The sequence below is a fragment of the Herpailurus yagouaroundi genome, unplaced genomic scaffold, assembly GCF_014898765.1.
Source record: "Herpailurus yagouaroundi ecotype Mexico unplaced genomic scaffold, PumYag 141, whole genome shotgun sequence".
Classification (NCBI taxonomy): domain Eukaryota; kingdom Metazoa; phylum Chordata; class Mammalia; order Carnivora; family Felidae; genus Herpailurus; species Herpailurus yagouaroundi.
In genome coordinates this window covers 51273822-51293678 of record NW_024412396.1, presented here as the reverse complement: position 1 = coordinate 51293678, position 19857 = coordinate 51273822, and the positions used below count along the sequence as shown (strand labels likewise).

Here is a 19857-nt window from a genome sequence, read left to right as displayed (position 1 = left end):
TTTGTCCACCTCTTTTGGCTTTGGGGAGTTCGAACTTTGAAGGCACTGTTCAGTTTCCCTTCTTCTAGAGAAAAAAAAATATATATATATTTGAGTTATCCAGAGCTTCTTCTCAAGTGGCTGCCTTTAGGAAAACATAGAAGTCTGTTTCTGAGAATATGGCAAGCTAGTTTATTTAAGCAATGTTCTCACTGGAAATGACTAAAAATGCTGGAATGATATGAAAACATCTTTTTTTTTTTTTTTTCAACGTTTATTTATTTTTGGGACAGAGAGAGACAGAGCATGAACGGGGGAGGAGCAGAGAGAGAGGGAGACACAGAATCGGAAACAGGCTCCAGGCTCCGAGCCATCAGCCCAGAGCCCGACGCGGGGCTCGAACTCAGTCACCGCGAGATCATGACCTGGCTGAAGTCGGACGCTTAACCGACTGCGCCACCCAGGCGCCCCGATATGAAAACATCTTAAAGCATCAAAGAGCTGACAGACAGTAGGGAATTCCCAGGCCAAAATCTAAGTGAAAGTGGGAATCCAGAGAAATGAGTGGGGTGCTGCAGCCCCTTCTGCCTTGACCCCACAATGTTGAGTTTTGATCTTTGGTTTTGTCTGCCTTGAGAGAAAGAGTTGTAAATTCAAAGCTCTAAGCTCACCCAATGTGGTAAATTTATTAAGTAATCCTTCCCCTAAACTTGGAACCCCAAAGGGCTTGAGCAGGGGGAGCAGGGATGAAGAGGGGCTATCTCTGGTTCCTGAAAAGTTGTAACTACCAATTGATCCTCACATGAATTTGTGACCCAAATTAATTTTATCTGGATGGTCTCGATATCTTTAGGCCATGAATTTAAACAAACATAATCCTAGACTGGTAATATCTCCTAGGTACCTGCCTAAAAGCAAATATAAATCCGCTTTTGGGAAATACATTGTCATCCATTCCCATAAATAGCTTTTCAGTGACAGTGAATAGTACATAGTAAAAAATAACTAAGCACACAAGGAAATAGGGCACCATGTGCAAGAGTGAACAGGAACAATAGATTGCAGAAGCAACCCTGCAAAAATTATGTATACAAGAATCATCAGGTACAGATTTTTTTTGAAAATCCGGGATTATGTATATAGAAAAGCTATAAGCAGTGTTTGGTTTTTGTTTTTTTTTTTCCTATCCGGTAGGATTATAGACACTTTTAAATTTCATTTTGTTTTATAAACAAATTAAAAGTTATTATTTATTGTTAAGTTTTATTTTTGGAAATTTCCAAAATTTTTATAATGAACACTTATTGTAGATAAAAGTAAGAATTATTATAAAAGGCACAAAGCAAAGAAAAGCTAAATTAATCCCCCTACTTACCCCACAGTTCCCCACTTTGTAAAACTGGTAATGAGGGTAGAAAGAGTAAATGGGAGGGAGGAGGCTTAGCTGGCTCAGGCAGGTATAGAATACAGATTTTAACTTCTTCTCCCCAAAGCTGCCTCATGAGTCAGGCAAGCTAAGTGTTTCAAAGCCACCAAATGTGATAAGTCATCCCTCTGACTGCTGAAGTTAACCCCTTTCTTGGCATGTAGTCCAGGACTCCTACCATCTGTCCTTCCTGGTTTGGGATTCTCTGATTCTCTGGGTATTTCTTGTAAGTAAGTAGGCAAGACATTCCTGATAAGTTGGATTTCATAGTTCAGATTCTAATTTTTCTTGCCCTAACAGATGATTGTGAATATCCTCAGTAAAAGAGGAGACACTGCATGTCTCTTTTTTCCAGGATGATGATATTTCTCTCTCTTTTAACTTCTAGGACTTCTCGGAACCTGCACAGTCACTATCATGAGGCCCCCCTGACCCGAAAGCACTATCAGGTCACTGGCTATGGCATAGTAAGTGAGCAACTGGAGTGTGAGTAGGATGTAAAAAATTGTGAGGCCTGGCTCAGGGCCATGTGGCAGAACACATCCTCCCTGGAATTCTGCAGTGTTCGTAAGGATTGGGGGCTGCACAGGGACTCTGTTAACATAGGGAATGTTTTGGCTAGGTTTGCTGTGGGAAAAGCAACATATGCTTCCATTTGTCTCCATCTCTCTCCTCCCATGATAACCAGGCCATTCTTATGTTCTGACACTTAATAAATGTTACATATGAATACTATTTGGGTTTCTTTTAAAATCACATTGGAGGGGGCGCCTGGGTGGCTCAGTCAGTTGAGCGCCCACCTTCAGCTCAGGTCATGATCTCATGGTTTGTGAGTTCAAGCCCTGCATCGAGCTCTGTGCTGACATCTTGGAGCCTGGAGCCTGCTTCGGATTCTGTGTCTCCCTCTCTCTCTGCCCCTCCCCTGCTTGTGCTCTGTCTGTCTCTCTTTCAAAAATAGATAAACATTAAAAACTTAAAAAATAAGTAATAATAAAATAAAATCACATTGGACATAGAAGCCATGGATCCACAATATGATCCTAGGTGAATATATAAGTTTATCCTTTGCCAGATCCCAAATCTTCATTGGCTTTGTTTTTAAGGATTACTTGCCTGTTCTGCAGAGCGATGTTAATCACCACGTTATTTTGAGATTTTTTACTACCTTGGGGTGATGTAGTTAATAGAAGAAGCTTTATACTTATGGCTTGGGGAGTAATTTGAAAACAAAACAACTTGTGGGCAGCTAGACTTAGGACCATCTTATGTTCCCTTGCAGAGGCTTTGGTGCAGAATCAGTAACGATTCTGCTAGGTGGACTTCCCAACCCTCTTTCTGTTTGCTCAGCCTACAGTACTGGAGCCACAACTCATCTTTTTCTTGCGGGTATCTCCTGAGGAGAATTAGACATAAGTGTCTTAATTTCTGGCTTAGATGAATAAGTGTCCAGATGGCCAAGTAATGGGTGCAAATGACCCAAATCTATTTCTGTTGGTTCAGGGTGATGTCTTGAGTTTGGTTTAAGAGTAAAAACATATGTTTAGAATTTAAACTCTAGTCCCATGAAGTGAAGAATCGGACTGCAGGCTGTAGAAGTTACACTACTTTTCTTGATTGTGATAGTGAGTGCTGAGGAATGTGTATCACTTGGGGTGTTGCTGTGTTCCCTTTCCCACCTTATCCATTGAGGCCCATTTAGTCTTTGACCTTGTAACATGGTGGCATCTGAAAGGGTGGCCATTTCCCCTTCCTGACATGCGTTCTCTAAAGTCATCTTGCTTTCTTTGTATTTTTTCCTTGATTTACATGGCAGAATGGGACAGGAGACTCCAATGATTTCTGGCGGATTGAGGTTGTAAACAGAAAATTTGGAAACCGGATCAAAGTGCTGAGAAGTCGAATTCGACTCATCCATCTGGTCACAGGTTGTGTCCTGGGCTCCTCGGGAAAGGTCCTGCCCAAATGGTGAGTCTTTGGGGTACTGATGTCCCAGTTGAGGCTCATGCTTCTCCTTTCACAGTACAAGCAGTATACCAGAAACTTCTGTTTCTCCATTGTCAATGTTTACCTCATGTTTTTGTATTAAAAAAAAAATAATTTTTTTTAAATGCTTATTTATTTTTGAGAGACAGAGCATGGGGGTGGGGGTGGGGCAGGGAAGGGCAGAGAGAGAGGGAGACAGAATCTGAAGCAGGCTCCTGGCTCTGAGCTGTCAGCACAGAGCCCGACGCAAGGCTCACACTCACGAGCCATGAGGTCATGACCTGAACTGAAGTTGGACGCTTAACCAACTGAGCCAGCCACCCAGGCGCCCCTCATGTTTTTGTATGGTAAATAGAGGGAGAAAAGGCATCGGGTGTGTTACAGAGCAGAGAACTCCAGAGTCCCTTGGGTATTTTATGTGTACTGAGAGTTCAATGTTTGTTCATCTGGTTTGGACCTTCTAACTGCTCTGGACCTTCCTAAAGTGGGAATGCTCTATGCTAGATGACTTCTGTGATAGTCGTGGAATACAAGAGTGAGGTTGCTAAAAGCATAGCCCCTGGATTGAAAAGAACAGAGTCCTGTGTATTTAAGAGATTCAACAGTGCTACTCTGGTGAGTTTCACATCTTCTGAGAGACATCTGTGACTGCTTTTCACAGGGGCTGGGAGCAGTTGGAGGTTACTTGCACCCCATACCTAAAGGAAACCCTCAACTCTATCTGGAATGTGGAGGACCATATCAACCCCAAACGTGAGTGAACTTACTTCCTGGAAACATTTATAAGTAACTCTTATCTTAGAAAAATAAACCTTTATAGACTCTGCTGTCACTTTATATCATTATTGCCATTTCTTGCCTTTTTTAAACTGAATCTCTTCACACGAGTTTTTGTATGAAGGTAGCTCCTTTCTCTTCCCATCCGTGTGAACTTCCCGTCTTCCTTAAACTCTCCCTAAAGTGACCAGTGACTTCACTCAGGACCAGAGCTAATTTCCTCTTTTCATTTTCCTTGCCTCTCTCTGGACTTAATGCTTCGCCTTGACTGCCTGCAGTGCATCTCCTCTCTCATCTCCTTCTGGGCTATTCTGTCCCCTGTACCAGGGGTGCTTCCCACTCTCAAGGCTTAGAGCAGGCTGGTGCTTTCCCTTTAGGCCCCTATGTAGAGCTCCTCCCCTCCCCACAGCCAGCCAACACTTGTACAGAAAGCGATGGCCACAGCCCTTGATCTGAGCCCCATATCTGTACTCCCAGGCTCCTGTTTGACATTTCTACATCAGTGTCATCTTCAACTCAGTGAATCTTTGGATTCATCATCTGTCCTCCCCAACCACCCCTTTCAAGCTTTTGCTTGATTTCCCTTCTCCATGCTTCCCATTTTACATTCTTCTTACTACCTAATTTAACCAACCAGCTAATTAATTCACCAATTAAACAACTCTTCAGTGAGTATGACGGGAAGACTGGGGGTCCCAGGAAGACACTGCTGGATGAGGTGAACTTGGCCCCTGTCCTCACAGACCTGCCTGGCAGGGAGAGCAGCATTTGAGGCTGTACCATAATGAAGGGTGATGGTGCCGAGAGCGGTGGCCACACCAGGGACAGACTGGGGACAGGCCTCATCATCTGTTGCCTTTGTGTTTCTCCAAATGCCTCATGAGTGCTTCACACAAGCTGAAGGCGGATGATCAAGAATTGGGTCAAGCTTTCTTCTGTCTCCTCAACACTCCTACCTACTGGTTAGCCAGAGCATCAGGAAGGCTGCACTCAGACTCTGGCCACAGTGTGGATGCCGTGGACAGCTGGGAGAATGTGCGACCAAGGTTTTCTTCTCTGTCATTTCTTTGCCTAGTGCCGAACATCAGCCTGGACGTGCTGCAGCCCAGTTTTCCTGAGGTCTTGCTGGAGTCCCACATGGTGATGATCCGGGTACTGTGGCCCCTCTCTTTCGATGGCTTCTCTACGAGCTCTTGCCATCCACAAATTTGCATCACAGATCAGGAGCTATGTATAGATCCACTGCCCCCTCATGGAGGACTTTGAAAGGGTCTTCACTTACAGTTTACGTGGTTTTCAAAGGCATTTCCCTTATCGCAGAATGATGATAGTGGTGATGATGATGATGATGATGACAACAGACACCAGTGCACACGTATGTAGCTCTTATGTGCCAGCCACCACTCTAAGCACTGCACGTGAACTGACTTATTCTGTGGTTATTACAGTCCTATGGAGATTATTGTCCCCAGTTTATAGATGAGGGAATTGGGGCACGGAGAGGTTAAAGCTGCCCAGGGTCACACAGCTAAATGTAAGAGGTGGATCCGGGCTTCACAGCGAGGCTGGCAGAGTCAGGGCTGGTTACTGCTACACTCTTCCATTTCTAAGTGATTCTCAAATCTGTTCAAATGGCAGAGCTCCTGAAAGCCAGAGTGCTCTTGCCTGAAGAGCATGAGATGCTGATAGTTCATTCCATCACCTGAGGTTAGAATGAATTAGGATGAATAGCTAACCTGAGCATGTTGTTTAGCTGCAGCATAAAATCCCTACCATGAGCCCCCTCAAGTTCCTAGACTTGGGATCTATTTAGGGGGCCTGATTGAGTCTTTTGCAGGTTTTATAAGATTCTTTGTTTGTACTTTCCATCATTGGTATCTGACAGCAGTCGTAGCTCAAAGGCGTAAGAACAATTGAGAGAAGAGAGCTTTAAGTTGAGAAAGTTCTACCCATATCTTAACTTCTCCCCGTGTGTTAGAGAAACCTTGCTGCAGTGTGGATGTGTAGAAGAGACCCCTTTCCTTTGGCTTATGGAAACCAGTGTTCTGCAGGAATGGTGTTTAAGAGTCACTGTATTCCAAGTCAGGTTTGTGATTATTACTCCACCCACAGGGCAGCAGAGAGGTCTAGTGATTGTTATTTTTCCCCTGCTGAGCCGTTGTCAAGCGGACTTCCCTGGAAGTGATTTTATAGGCGGTACTCAGTAAATATAGTTGACTTCTTCCACCAGATTAAATTAAAAAATTCAGATTTTGTCATTTTTGCACATTGCGAGGTGATGACTTCACATCAAGTGATCTCTGGGTCACTTCTTCTCTGACTCTCTGCTTGTAGCTGTCACTGTGGCCTGATGACATAGCTCCTTTGAATATGTGCCTGTCAGTCAAAATATCATTCTAGGTCTGGGTAGAATTTTTTTATTTTTAAAGTTTTGTTAACTTATTTTGAGAGAGAGAGAGCACGTGTGTGTGCGTGCGCACGAGCGGGGGAGGGGCAGAGAGCGAGGGAGACAGAGAATCCCGAGCAGGCTCTGCACTGTCAGCGCAGAACCTGACATGGGACTTGATATCATGAATCGTGAGATCATGACCTGAGCCGGAATCAAGAGTCAGTCTCCCAGCCAACTGAGCCACCCAGGTGTCCTCGTCTGGGTAGAATTTTAAGACTAAGTCTAAATAGTCTCGTTTCTTCTTTCATTATCTAAGAGGTAGAGCCAAAGAATAAAAGGGCATAAGGGAGCTTTATTACTCAACCAATGCAGCATCAAGATGGGGAAAGAGATCAAAATAGTCCAGATGATGGAAACTGCACGGGAGAGGGCTTTTCTGCCAGCTGAGTGGAGGGCCTGAGTCCTGTGCAGAGAAGGCTGCCTCGTCTGGTGAGGTCAGCTGGAACGAGCCCACTCAAGGTGTTAAGCATAGAGAACAGTGTACAAATGTATATGCCTGTTATGCCTGTAATGGTTACAGACTTTTCCTTCCTTCCATTTCTTGGTTTAGTAAAGGAACTGGATTTCTGACATTAATGTAGTAAATAGGATGCCCCTGGTTTGTTATAGCTCTGGCTGGAGTCCTTGAGCCTGGGACTGAACTGCACTGGTTTGAAGGAATTCATTTCCCTCCACAGCTCCTTTGGGGTCCAGATTCATTCTTCATTCTGAGGCCCTTCAATGGAGAAACCCTGACCTAACTCACAGCATCTTACAACTGTTCTCAGGAAGTGCCTTCTCAATTTGTTCTGATAATGAGGCTGAAACCAGACCTGTGCTTAGTATCCAGGGTCCTGATCCTTTCCTTCTTGCCTTTGAAAAGCCCTGATTTTGCCGTGTAGAGGACAGTCTTAGCCACTGGATTAAAGGGGCTGAATCTTGTTCCTTCAGGCTAAAGTATGTATTCTCAATGCGTAATATCACCCAGAGGGTAAAATGTGTTCTTGGAGGGCAGAAAACCGTTAACTTTTTCATGTATGAAGCATAGGTAGTCATCCAGTATATAAACATATTTACAGTATTGCTGTGGTATTAAAATGTCATTGGAGGCATTTAGGAAAAAAATGTCTGAAAAGTTCCAGGAGGGGCAATAATGAAAAAAAAAAAAAAAAAGTTGAGAAACACTAGGTTAAAGTAACTTTTTCCAAGTCTGGGAACTCATCAGATTTCTGGTTCTGTGTTTGAAATTGGGTTCCTGAGGGAACAAGTAAGTCGGCTTGATTTTGTATCCCCACTAGCTCTCTTCACACCTTCTCCTTGGTCTGAAAGATGGGTGTCTGTTTTGTGCTCACAGGAAACAAGTCTTTCATTCTCTTTTCTCTCAAGCATAGTGGGTCTGAATGGACTGTCTCTGGTGGAAATGGAGGCTTGTGTGTTGGGAGAAGTAAGGCAGTTGTAAGCAGGTGAACAGTGACTGAAAATGAGCACCTGACTTCCCTGCAGGGAGGGGGACGGTAGGGGGAGGTTTCCTTTGGACACTTGGCCATATGTCAGAGATGCCCATTGCTCACACTTCTGTCAGCTCTCTAGATCTCTGCCTTGACTAGCTTCTTTTTGCCATTTTCCTGCAGGGGAACAATGGTCTCAAACCCAAGGACAATGAGTTCACGTCCAAACCCTGGCACTGGCCTGTCAACTATCAGGTAGGGCTCAAGGCTAGAGTTTATCCCAGGAAATGGAGCCAAAAAAGAGGTCACTGAGACTTGGTTGGGTGGGGTGAGCTAGGGTAACTAGGCAAGGCCTTACCTGGCATGAGGTGGCTGGCCGACAGGGCTGTTTTTTGTCCTGAATCTGACCCACCTTCCCCGAGAGCTCATGTAGAATTGGCACTTTCTGAGCCTCCTGCCCAGGCTCCCTATCTGTGAAAGGTAACTGGTCTTCCCCCCACCGGAGCACGTGTGGCCTGGATGCACTGGGCCCTGGATCAGCAGGGTGTCCTCTGCCCCACAGGGCCTGCGCTTCTCAGGGATCAATGACACAGACTTCCGTGTGTATCTGCTTGGCAACCCGGTGAGCACCCAGCCCTCTCCCTGTGTAGACCTTCAGCCTGGGGACTGCGGCTTTCCTCTCACCTGCCCATTCTCCTTTCCATGCAGGTAGTTTGGTGGCTGAATCTGTTGAGCATTGCCCTCTACCTCCTCTTGGGGAGCATCATTGCTGTAGCTGTGCAGAGAGGGGCACACCTGCCTGCGGAGGTTGAAGGTTGGGTCCCTTGGGCTCTCCCTCCCCTGACCTAGCAGCTGGCTGGGGCCTATACTTCTGCTGGGCCATTCTGCCTTCAGCCCCCACTCTCTCCCTTCTTTAAAGCTCAGTCACCGAATGCCTATCCTCCCAACAGCCCTGTAGAGTAGAACATTCTTACCCCCATTTTATGGATTAGGAAGCAAAGGCACAAAGAGAAGAGACTTGTCCCAGAACATACACTGGTAAGTGTAGAGCTGAGATTCAAACCCAAGCAGTCTGACTTCAGAGCCTTCACTTTTTTTCTTTGAGAGAGAGAGAGCGCGAGCACGAGCATGAGAGCAGAGGAGAGGAGCAGAGGAAGAGAGAGAACCTTAAGCAGGCTCCCATGCTCAGCATGGAGCCCAACACATGGGGGCTTGATCCCACAACCCTGGGATCATGACCTGAGCCGAAATCAAGAGTTCGATGCTCAACTGACTGAGCCACCCAGGTGTCTCCAGAGCCTTCGCTTTTAACCTTTACACTCTGTAGAGAGCTACCCACCTCTTCTCCTCTGCCTCCTCCCTGTTCCATGGCCCATCTTCTAGTGGGGTAGGGAGGAGCCCCTAGGGCATGGACTGCAGCCCCTGAAACGTTCCCGCAGGCTCTTTTTACCCTGTGCTGCTCCCTCTGTGAACAGCCACAGTCCTAGGCCCCCTCTGTCCCCCTCCATCCTCATCTCCAACTTCACCTCCCTCCTGCCGGCTGCTGCAAAGATCTGTGTGGCAGCAAAGGTGTGGGAGACGGAGGTGGGATGGGGGCAGCTACCTGTGGGATGTGAGCATCTTGGTTTCTTTAGAGGCTAGGCTGCCTCCTGCTGGTGTTTGGTGCACCTGCATGGGTGCCAGCCTCCCTGAGTGGGTAATGTGCAAGGCTCTCGAGGGCCAGCTGCTCCTCTCTTCCAGCTGCCTAGGCTTGCTCAGCATTCTCCAGATGAGGAAAGGCAGCCCGGTCCAGTCACACAGCAGGGAAGGGGCAGAGCTGGACAAGGACCCCGGGTCTCTGCCCTCTCCCTGGCTGTAACCTGGGCTGTGCTCCTTGGGGCCCAGGGTTGTCCCAGGTCCTGCTGCGAGGAGGCGGTCAGCTCCTGCTTGGCTGGATTCTCCATTACTTCCCGTTCTTCCTGATGGGCCGGATTCTCTACTTCCACCACTACTTCCCAGCCATGCTCTTCTCCAGCATGTTGACAGGTCAGCACTGCCTACCTGGACCTGGGGGAGAGGGGCAGAGGAACAATGCTGAGGGGGGTCTCCCTGATTCCTGACCTGGAGTGGCTCCTTCGTGCTGCATCCCAGAAGTCATCCTCTGACAGACTGGTGCTAGGTCTCTTCTTTCCCTTAGGTATTCTGTGGGACACTCTCCTGCGGCTCTGGGCCTGGAGCCTGGCCTCCTCTTCCCTGGCCAGGGGCCTGTATGTGGTGGGAAACCTGAGCCTGCTCCTGGGAACTGCCTACAGGTGAGTATTCCCCACTCCTTGCATAGCTGTCCCCCACTCTCCACCCACAAGTCTGATGCCTCTGCCCTGGATGCATTTTAGAATCCCCTGGGATTCTAAAGCACTCTGTTTTTAAACTCTGCTTTTAAAGCACTCCGGTAACTGAGCCCCACCCCCAGAGGCTCTGATTCCATTTTTCAGAGCTCCCCAGGTGACCCTAATGTGCAGCCAGATAGGAGAAACAGGGGCTAACTCTGCATTGTTTCCTTTTACCAGTAGGTTCCAGGTTTTATATGACCATGGCTCCCTACCAGACAGCTCTGGAGGAGGCAGGGTGAGGGAGAGGGTGGGAAGAGTGGTGTGGGCTGTGGCTCAGAATAACTGGAAGGAGGGTGTTTGGCAAGCCTCCCCTCCTCTCCCCACCTTCATGCCAGTCTCACAGATCCCCTATTGGGAGTCACTGGCCTTTAGTGCTGCCAGGGAGGCAGCATTAAAGCATGAACTGCAAATGGTGGGTCTGTGACCTGAGAGCACATGCACATTATAACATATACTCTGAGCCAAACAGCCATGACCAGACCCCTGGGCTGGTCTCTCCCTGGGGCCTCTTGGGAGGAGCCCTTTCCTTCATTGTCATTAAGTCAGCATCTGCTAAGCTCTCAGACAACAGTGTGCCCAAACAGTGAACCCAGACAGACTGTGGTGACAAGAACAAGCAGATCTTGTAGGTGGAGAAGACCTAATGAACTCTAGTGGGGGGCGGGGGGTGAGGGGGTAGGGGGGTGGCTGAATTTCAAGGGTCTGTAGGGCCGCTTGCCGATGCCAAGGCACTGGATGCCACCCGCCCCCCTCTGGATTCTCTCTCACAGCTTCTACCTCTTCCACCCTCTGGCTTACGGGATGGTTGGTCCCCTAGCCCAGGATCCCCGAAGTCCCATGGCAGGACTAAGGTGGCTTGAATCATGGGACTTTTGAGGCTACTGCAAGGACTTCAGCCTGAGTCCAGGAACTTTCTGGGCATAGCCAGCTGTGCAGCCAGCCCGTGGACCCTCCCAGCTGCGGGCGAAGCTGCCCGAGGAGCCTGAGGAATTCTGCTGCCTTCCAGGACCGAGCTCTGGGGGCACGCCGGGAACTTAACCCAACACAAGGGAGAGCCGCGGCTCTCTCTGCAGAGGTCCCACCACTGGGAATGGCCCAGCAATAGAGGACACCACCTCTCTGGTCTGTTTCCCCAAGTGTGCAACATAAGGAGGGATGTGTGTGGGGGTGTGAGGGTACATGTGCCCATATACCTGTGGAATATAGACTGTGACTGTGGACAGCTGAGTGTCATAAACTCAAGAAATAGTCCAGGGCTACAGTAGTATTTTCTGGTATTTTCCTTCACACTGGATTTGGTTTGAAAGTAAGACCATCATAAATCCTCTGACCTCCAAGAAGGCTGAGCTCACCGACCCCACTCTGGGATATCACCAAGGCCAGAGCAGACGGGACTGTCCACGCCGCGCCGCTCTCCTCCGAACAAACAGAGCGGAGCACCTCTGGGCTGGAGGGCCGGCCTCCCAGCTGCTTCCCGGGTGGCAGCTGCTGGGAAGTCTCCAGAGCAAGGCAGCTGAGAGCTCACCAGCCCTGGCTTCCTCACTCTCAGAGTATTACGTGATGTCTTGTGGGAGGCATGGCACCCTATCCTGGGCTGCTCTGTGCTCGCAGGGCCTGCTTGCCAGAGGTGTTTCTTGCTACTGTCCTTTTCCCTCTGCATCCAGCCTGGCTGCGCCAGTGGGGCAGATGCACTCTCCTGATGGCTGGGAGAGCCTTTGGGGCCCCTTTCTTAGTAGCTGAGGGTGATGGGCAGCAGGGCAGGGATCTGTGGTGCCGGGCTGGGGTCCCAGTAGGCCGTGTGGCCCGTCCGGATTGATGTCCCTGTCACTCATGAGGTGTTCCTTTTACTTCTCTAGTCTTCCCCTGCTGACACCCCATTTCCATTTCATTCCCCTTCGTCTGTGTCACTGTTTCACTAATCTCTTTCCCCAAGGACCCAGAGCACCTAGAAATGCAGCAAAGCTTCTACTCTCTGCCACTTTAAAGCCCAAGGAAGAAGCTCAGAGCTAGCTGTTCCTTTCACTTCTTCCCCAAATAGAAGAGATTAAGGAAACCCTTGGGTGAGAACCGAACCAGCCCAAGGCCAGCTCCTCAGCCTGCCTCCCTCCCACCAGTACATGACAGAGTATTTTGTCTCGGAGGGCTGTGATGCTTCCAGGTTTAATGATGAGGCTCTGCCACACTTCATCTTCCCTCCTCTGTAGCCCCCACCAATTCTGACAGGGTCAGAGCTCTTTAGAGCATCTCTGGGAGGCGGTTGCCACGGAGACTGGAAATTGGTCCCAGGGACAGACTGTGCTACCTACTGGGAGGTGGGGAGGGAAGCTTCTGGCCATTCTTAGCCGTTCGGACCAGCCATCATTAATGTTAATAGAGGAAATGCAGCAATGTCAAAAGCAAGGCAGGTTTGTTAATTAGATCTGGGGTGTGATGACCTCCCTCTCCCAGGGCTGCAGCCCTTTTGACTTCCCCTGGCAGGAAGTGCTGCCTGTGTGCTGAGTCTGGGCTGTGTGCTTAATTGCATTTCTGGAAGGAAAGAACAGGGATGAAGAACCTCTGCTTGCGCTTTCCACCACACCGCTGTCTCTCCTCCCCAAAGGCAGAGAGTTGGTTTCTTCTGAGCTGGGTGGGGACAGCCATTTGGGTGGGCTCTCCTGCCCACCCAGGGCGAGGGCAGGAATCTGTGCTTGCCTCTCAGCTAAGAGCACTGGCCTGATGACAACTGGGAGGTGGCTGTTGTTCCCTTGCACCTTCTTCTTTCCTAATAGGAACTTGTTGGAAGGGAGGAACCCTGAAGGAGTCAGAGGGGCAGCCACTCTGGGGGAGGGTGGGGAATGAGAAAGCTCAGCCACCTTCCTCCCCGTGGCTCCCTCCTCATTTGGCCACACTGGGAATGAAGGGTTCCTCCATCTTTTCTACTATGTTCCAAGGATGAGAGGATTGCTTGCTCACTCCCCCCGCTTCCTCTTAGCCCAGATGAACAGACCTTTCTCTGGAGATGAGGCTGTGCGGGTGGACGCAGCTGCAAGTGTTCAGGTTCTGTTGTTGACAGATGCTGGGGAGAGGGGCTGTCGGGTGGTGCCCTGAGTATGAGCTCCAGTGCCCAGGAATCGGCGGAAATGTGATCTGCCCCACAAACTTGCTGGTGGAGGAAGAAGATGTTTGTGAGCACAACCTCCAGCCAGCTTCTTGAGCCACGATTTTATATTAAAAAAAGGTTTCCACGGATAATCAGAGGCCATTTACTTTTGTAATAAATAGCCCTTGTTTTGAAAGCCATGGTGTTCTTGTTGTACTTAATTGAACCTGACTTTCCCTCGGGCTCCCAGAAAGAGAAGAATGTTTTGGGGGCAAGAACCGTTCCACCGTGTCCCGGTGTCTGAGGCCATTCTAATTTCAGCAAAGGCCCTGGCTGGGCAGGTGAGCCTCGTCACCCCGAGGGACATTGGGGCCCTCCCACGTACAAGGTTACTTGAGTAATGAGGGCTGTTCTTTTATTTAAACTTCTCCCAAAATAAGTCGGAAGCTGGACTGTTTCTCTGGTAACCTGCCACACAGTAGGGCAAGGAGAGTGGAGAGTAAGAGTGTCCATGTCTGAGACAGCCACACAGCCCAGCACTGTAGCAGCTGCCATTGTGCTCGCCAGAGGCCCCGTCTCGCAGGGGTCTTCTGTCATCGGGAGTGATGGCGAGCGTCCCAAGAGGTGAGCGCTGGTGTGTGTGGGGCAGTGGGTGGAAGAGGAGAGGAGTGGCACTGCCCTGTGAGGTGCAGGCGGCCTGACTCCCCCTCCCCCCTGAGACAAGAGGGGCTGGAGGAGGCAGGGAGGGGGACGTGCAGAGCTTCAGGGGAGGGAAGACGCCGAGTCCAGGCAAGTTAGGAAGGGACCAAACACACTTGACCGGCACAGCTTAGTTTACTAAGCACCAACACATCAGTGATACTTCATCCTCATAAAGGCACAGTGAAGTCAGTGCTGCTTTTGTCTCCATTCTACCCATGAGAGATTAAATTATTTGCCTCAACTCTTGTGATTAGTCAATATCAGGGCCAGGACTGGACACCAAGTTGGGCTTTTTCTGTTTCTCCGGCTTGGTCCTGGGATAGAAGCACCTTCCCAGAACAACAGACAACCCTGGGTCCCCGGGGAGAAGGCCTGGACTCAGCTCAGAGGTGTCCACGTTTAGCACGTTCCTTTGTGCATTCTGCTTAACGCATCCAAAGTGCACCCGGGGCCCAGTGTTTCCTGGTGCACCCAGACCAGTGGTTTTCTGGGAAGGGAAAAAAGGCCTGGTGGGTAGCACTTGCCAATTTCCATGGTGTACATACTCTCACCATGGCCCATTTCAGGCTAGCAACCTGATGTCACTAGATGAGAATCTGGAAAGATCAGTGCACACCATCGGCTCTCCGAGGCGATCTAAGAGCCAGCTCCAGTATGCCAGTACCAGTACACCAGTCAGGAACCACTGACCCAAACCCAGTGACCTTGGTTTGGTCTGAACTACGGATAGAGCTCTTGGTCATGGTCCATTAAAGTGAAGGGGCAGAGGAGCACAGAGGTCCAGAGAACAGGCTGGAGTCAGACTCGAGGGCAACTCCTGGCCCCACCGCTTACAGCCATGTGATCTTGGGCTAGTTACCGAACCCCTGGGCTTCTGTTTCCTCAACGGTATAACCAGATTGAAACAAATGGTACCTTCTTGGCAGAGACAGTGTGAAGACAAGGAGTAAATGACGCAAAGAGCCTTGCACAGAGTTGGGACAGGAGTGCTCCATGAATGCCAGCTCTGTCACTGTCTACTGTTGACAGTCCACTCAGTGACAGCACTGGCTCTAGGACAGCACTCAGCTCTCCTCTGTTAGCACCTCCTGCCTGAGTCATGGCAGATGCCAGGCAAGGAGGGGAGATCCTGGGAACTTCTGATACGGACTCAGACCTCCTGGAACCTCCTCTCCCCTCTCTCCCGCTGGCCCTGCAGAGGCCCAGCTAGTTTCTCCAGCCTTTTCTTCCAGGGAAGCAGGGATTACAGTGCACTTAACAACCCTTCTCCTGGCTCTAGAATTCTAGGCAGAGTGAGTGCTGACTCTACCACTTACCAGCTAAAACCATTAACTGCCATGAACTAACTTATTAGACCCAGATACTTTCTCCCAAAGGAGAAAGGAAGCAAGAAGTTCTGAAGTAGAGACTGTTGCCAGGAAATGCAGACTGGGTAGAGTGGGAAACCTTAGATAAGCCAGGTGGCCTGCACAGAGCACAGAACATCTGGGCACTGAAAGGTGAAGCTCACCAGAGACATAATATGGCCTTCTCCCCCCTGACCTGCTGACCTGGCTGTAGGGTCATGGGATACTGAATGAGAAATCTAGTCCCCGATCTCAGACTCTTTAGGACACAAGCTAGGCCTTCTAGCCTGGCTCTCCTGCTCAGCCCAGAGACCCCAGAGATGTGTGGGGAGGTGGGGAAGAGAGGAATGGGACACACCCCCACAAACTCCTGGGCATGGAGCCTCAGGCTATTCGTGACCACTGGCCCTGAGCACCGCCTTGTGTCCATGGAACGAAAGGAGGTGGGCCAAAAGGCCCCTAGAGACCTCAGTACTCAACCCCCTTACCGTATGCTGAGGACACTGAAAGAGAAGTAGGCAGTCAGGCTGGGAGGAGCTGGGCTCTGAGACTGGAAATGATGAAAGATAAATGAGGGTTTTGCCCTGCAAAGCCTGGGCCACTCACACTGGGGTGGGACCGGGGGAACTTTGGTGCTTGAAAGAGAGAGGCTCTGGGGCGCCTGGGTGGCGCAGTCGGTTAAGCGTCCGACTTCAGCCAGGTCACGATCTCGCGGTCCGTGAGTTCGAGCCCCGCGTCGGGCTCTGGGCTGACGGCTCAGAGCCTGGAGGCTGCTTCGGATTCTGTGTCTCCCTCTCTCTCTGCCCCTCCCCCATTCATGCTCTGTCTCTCTCTGTCCCAAAAATAAATAAATGTTAAAAAAAAAAAAGAAAGAGAGAGGCTCAGGCCTGGCAAGTGGTCAGCTTCACACCCTGAATGGCAAGCAAGAGATCGCACTACCCGAACTTCAAGTTAGAGGATGAAGTAGTACTTCCGTTTAAGTTTTTTGAAAGTCTAGTGAAAGTCGTGGAATAGCATGTTGGCACTTAACTCCCTCAATGTCCAGGTATTGCAGTGGTCACTCCCGCTGCACCCCAGACCTGGCCCTGGCCAGCAGAGCTGGGGTTAGAACTGGAGCTCACAGATTGCTAAAGATGATGTCTCAAGAACACCCAGCCCTGCCTGGAAATGGCTGCAGTCTCGGCCCTGTCCCTAAGGCTGAGAGCCCTGGTGGCCCCCAGTGTGCAGGGATGGGGAGAGCGGATGCCTCAGACCCAGAGCTAGGGCAGAGAGCCTCTCCAGCCTGGGCCTGGTCGCACAGGCAGGTGCTGGGCTTCCCCTGGTCTGATTTCCGGGCGGAAGGAAGGAGAACCTGTGCCGAGGGGGACTAAGTCTAATGCCTCCGGGTAGCGCTTGAGGGAAGCTTGTGGAGAGGTGTCACATGCAGAGCCTCCTAAGGTGATCAAGTTCCACTGGGTGCCCTAACCAGCAAGTGGTGAAATCATCACCAGTTTCCAGATGAAAACCTGAGGCCCAGAGAGGCTCGACGTTTTCTGTTAAGCTCTGAAGCCCAGGCATTTCCCAGGCCACCAGGTCGTCGTCCCTGGCCACAGCCGGTTGCCCAGAGATGAGCGCCTTGACGGACGGAGGAGGGCGGGGGCCGCGGTTGCTTTAAAGCGCCCCAGGCGGGCGGCGCGGGGCGGGGCGCTCTCGGAGCCTCGGGGCGCGCAGGGCGCAGCGGCCGGAGCGGGGTCCCCGGAAGCGCCAGTCCGGCGGGCACGGCGGGGCGCCTCCACCTAGGGCGGGGAAGGAGAGGCAGCTACACCCCGCCCGGCTGAGGCGCGGGGGGCCGTAGGGGGTGCGGAGTGGCCCGCGTCGCCGCGGAGATGGCGCGACACGTGCGGTGACGGTGCCCGCGCCCCGAGGGTCCCAGCCTCGCGCCCCGCGGCCCCGGGCCAGCATGGAGCGCCCGGAGCCCGAGCTGATCCGGCAGAGCTGGCGGGCGGTGAGCCGCAGCCCGCTGGAGCATGGCACCGTGCTGTTCGCCAGGTGAGGGTTCCCCGAGCGCCCCGGGGGTGCGGGTGGCGGGGTGCCTCGCCAGAAACGGGCTCCCGGCGGCTGCACCGGCGCCGGAGGAGGAAAGATTGGCCCTCTGCCTCGGCGGCGCCGGGGCGCTTCCAGAAGTGCGCCAAAGGAGCGAGCGCGGCGACGGGTGGCGCAGCCCCTCCTGCGCTTCCCCGGGCGGTGGGCGCAGCCGTGGGGGGGGGGGGGGGCGGGCGGCTGTCCTCCCCTGCGGATCTCCTTACACTCTGGCCAGCGGGCTCTGCTCCCCACGCTGCGCCCTCTCCCTGGCTCTGTTCCTGAGTGTTCCTTCCTTGGGTGGTGCCTGAGGGGTGCCCCGAGGGCCCGTGAGGGGAGGGTGTGCCTGGCTCCCAGAGGGCAGGCACTGGCCAGGCCCTAGGAGTGCACACTTCAGGCCGCCAACAGAAGGATAAACCTTTCGGAGGAAAGGACCAGGCTGGGAGGACAGAACAGCCAGGGAGGGGACGATACACGCCCACATCTCACCCCTGGGGAGAGGGGGAAGGGGTTGCCCAGACCCAAGGGCACGGAGGCCAGTCTTCAACCTTACCTCGAGAGTCTCTAGGTAACCCCTCTGTCATCACCAGAGCCAATGCTCTGTCACCATGGTTTTTCAGGAGCCTTGGCTCCCAAAGCCAGCCCGGAACTTCTGAGGAGGCTTTTGCAAACCACCACCTCCCCCCCCCCCCCACCCACCAACAAAAAGGGAAAAGGGGAGCCCTCTGTGGCTCTGCTGCTTCTAAGCTGTGTGACCATAGGCAAGTTACTTAGAGTCTCTGTGCTGTCAGCCTGGGATAACAGTTATACCTACTGCTTAGGATTGTGAGGGATACAGAAGTTAACTACGTGTAAAGTATTCAATGACCAGTAGGTGTAAGGAATTCTCAGTAGTATGGCTATCATCACTGGCCCAAGCCCCCCCAGACATGATGAGACTCAGACGTTCTGACCCAAGAGTGGAAGAGAGAGAGACAGAGACAGAGAAAAGACAGAGAGACAGAGACAGAGAGAAGGGCTTTCCTATTTGAGGACCCCTCCCTGTCCCAGCCCTCTGAACTGTTTATGGAGGGGCTTCTCAATGCTGGGTCCTGTGAGAGGCCTAGAGACTCACTGAGGATGCCCCTCAGAGCCGGTGGAGGAGGAGGGAAAGGAGCACTGGCAAAGATGGCAAAGGGGTCAGTGCCCGGTTGGTGGATGTGTTCTAGGTTTCTGCTGAATCCCTGCACCGCCCCCCCCCCCGCCCGCCGCCACTGCTGGGCAGCTAGGGCTCGCGGAGCTGGGGGGGGGGGGGCCTGTAGGGACTGACACCGGGGCCTCCCCCAACAGGCTGTTTGACCTGGAGCCCGACCTGCTGCCCCTCTTCCAGTACAACTGCCGCCAGTTCTCCAGCCCAGAGGACTGCCTGTCCTCCCCCGAGTTCCTGGACCACATCAGGAAGGTGAGACAAGGCAGAGCGGCCTCTGAGATGCAGCAGAACGCCTTCCTGGGAGAGAATGAGAGACTTGGGATAGGGAAGGTTCCTCCTGCCCTGGCCTGGTCTCATTCCCCTCCTGCTGCTCCCCCATGCCAGGGGCATCTGCTCCTTGCCTTCTGTGCTGAGCCGGGCAGAGTCTGGGGCACCCTGTGCTCAGCCAGCTGGTCCCAGCCCCACCCTTGCCCTCAGCCTTGTCCCTGGCTCCTGAGGGTGGTGTCGGCACTGATCCACTAGGACCATCTGCCTATGACAACCAAGCTGGGGTTCCCCTTAGAGGCTTGTGACTCTCACAGTGCCTCAGTTTCTCTTTGTCCAGGGTGGACAGCACCATCCAGCTGCCAAGTTTAGGGCTTTGAGACCCTTAGAGGGGAGGAGCTGCCTTCACAGTATAACATTAGTAGTTTGGCCACTGTTGAGTACTTCCTGCATGCAAACTCAGATTGCCTTGCACTCCCTCCCTTCCTCCCTCCCTCCCTTCCTCCCTCCCTCCCTCCCTCCCTCCCTCCTTTCCTCCCTTCCTTCTTTCCCTTTCCTTCCTTCCTTCCTTCCTTCCTCCTTCCCTCCCTTCCTTCCTTCCTCCTTCCCTCCTCCTTCCTTTCCTTCCTTCCTTCCTTTCTTCCTCCCTCCTTCCCTCCCTCCCTCCCTCCCTTCCTTCCTTCCTTCCTTCCTTCCTCCCTCCCTCCCTTCCTCCCTTCCTTCCTTCCTCCTTCCCTCCCCTCCTTCCTCCCTTCCTCCCTTCCTTTCTTCCTCCCTCCCTCCCTCCCTCCCTCCCTTCCTCCCTCCCT

The 19857-nt window shown here is 51.8% G+C and overlaps 2 protein-coding genes across 5 annotated transcripts in view; both read left to right on the top strand.

The window, feature by feature from the left end:
- The window catches only part of POMT2 (protein O-mannosyltransferase 2), a 45293-nt gene extending 31604 nt beyond the window's left edge, over window positions 1-13689 (top strand). For all 4 annotated transcript variants that reach the window (XM_040477837.1, XM_040477835.1, XM_040477834.1 and 1 more), the window contains 10 exons: window positions 1794-1872; window positions 3219-3370; window positions 4050-4141; window positions 5241-5317; window positions 8225-8296; window positions 8604-8663; window positions 8750-8855; window positions 9926-10066; window positions 10218-10332; window positions 11181-13689. In XM_040477837.1, the coding sequence (XP_040333771.1) occupies window positions 1794-1872; window positions 3219-3370; window positions 4050-4141; window positions 5241-5317; window positions 8225-8296; window positions 8604-8663; window positions 8750-8855; window positions 9926-10066; window positions 10218-10332; window positions 11181-11286 (1000 nt within the window). In that variant the 3' untranslated portion in view covers window positions 11287-13689. The remainder of the gene's footprint in view (window positions 1-1793; window positions 1873-3218; window positions 3371-4049; window positions 4142-5240; window positions 5318-8224; window positions 8297-8603; window positions 8664-8749; window positions 8856-9925; window positions 10067-10217; window positions 10333-11180) is intronic.
- Window positions 13690-17258: 3569 nt separating this feature from the next.
- NGB (neuroglobin) overlaps window positions 17259-19857 on the top strand; it is a 5849-nt gene continuing 3250 nt past the window's right edge. Inside the window, exons 1-2 of the mRNA XM_040477833.1 lie at window positions 17259-17565; window positions 18925-19036. Coding sequence (XP_040333767.1) covers window positions 17477-17565; window positions 18925-19036 — 201 coding nt within the window. The 5' untranslated portion in view covers window positions 17259-17476. The remainder of the gene's footprint in view (window positions 17566-18924; window positions 19037-19857) is intronic.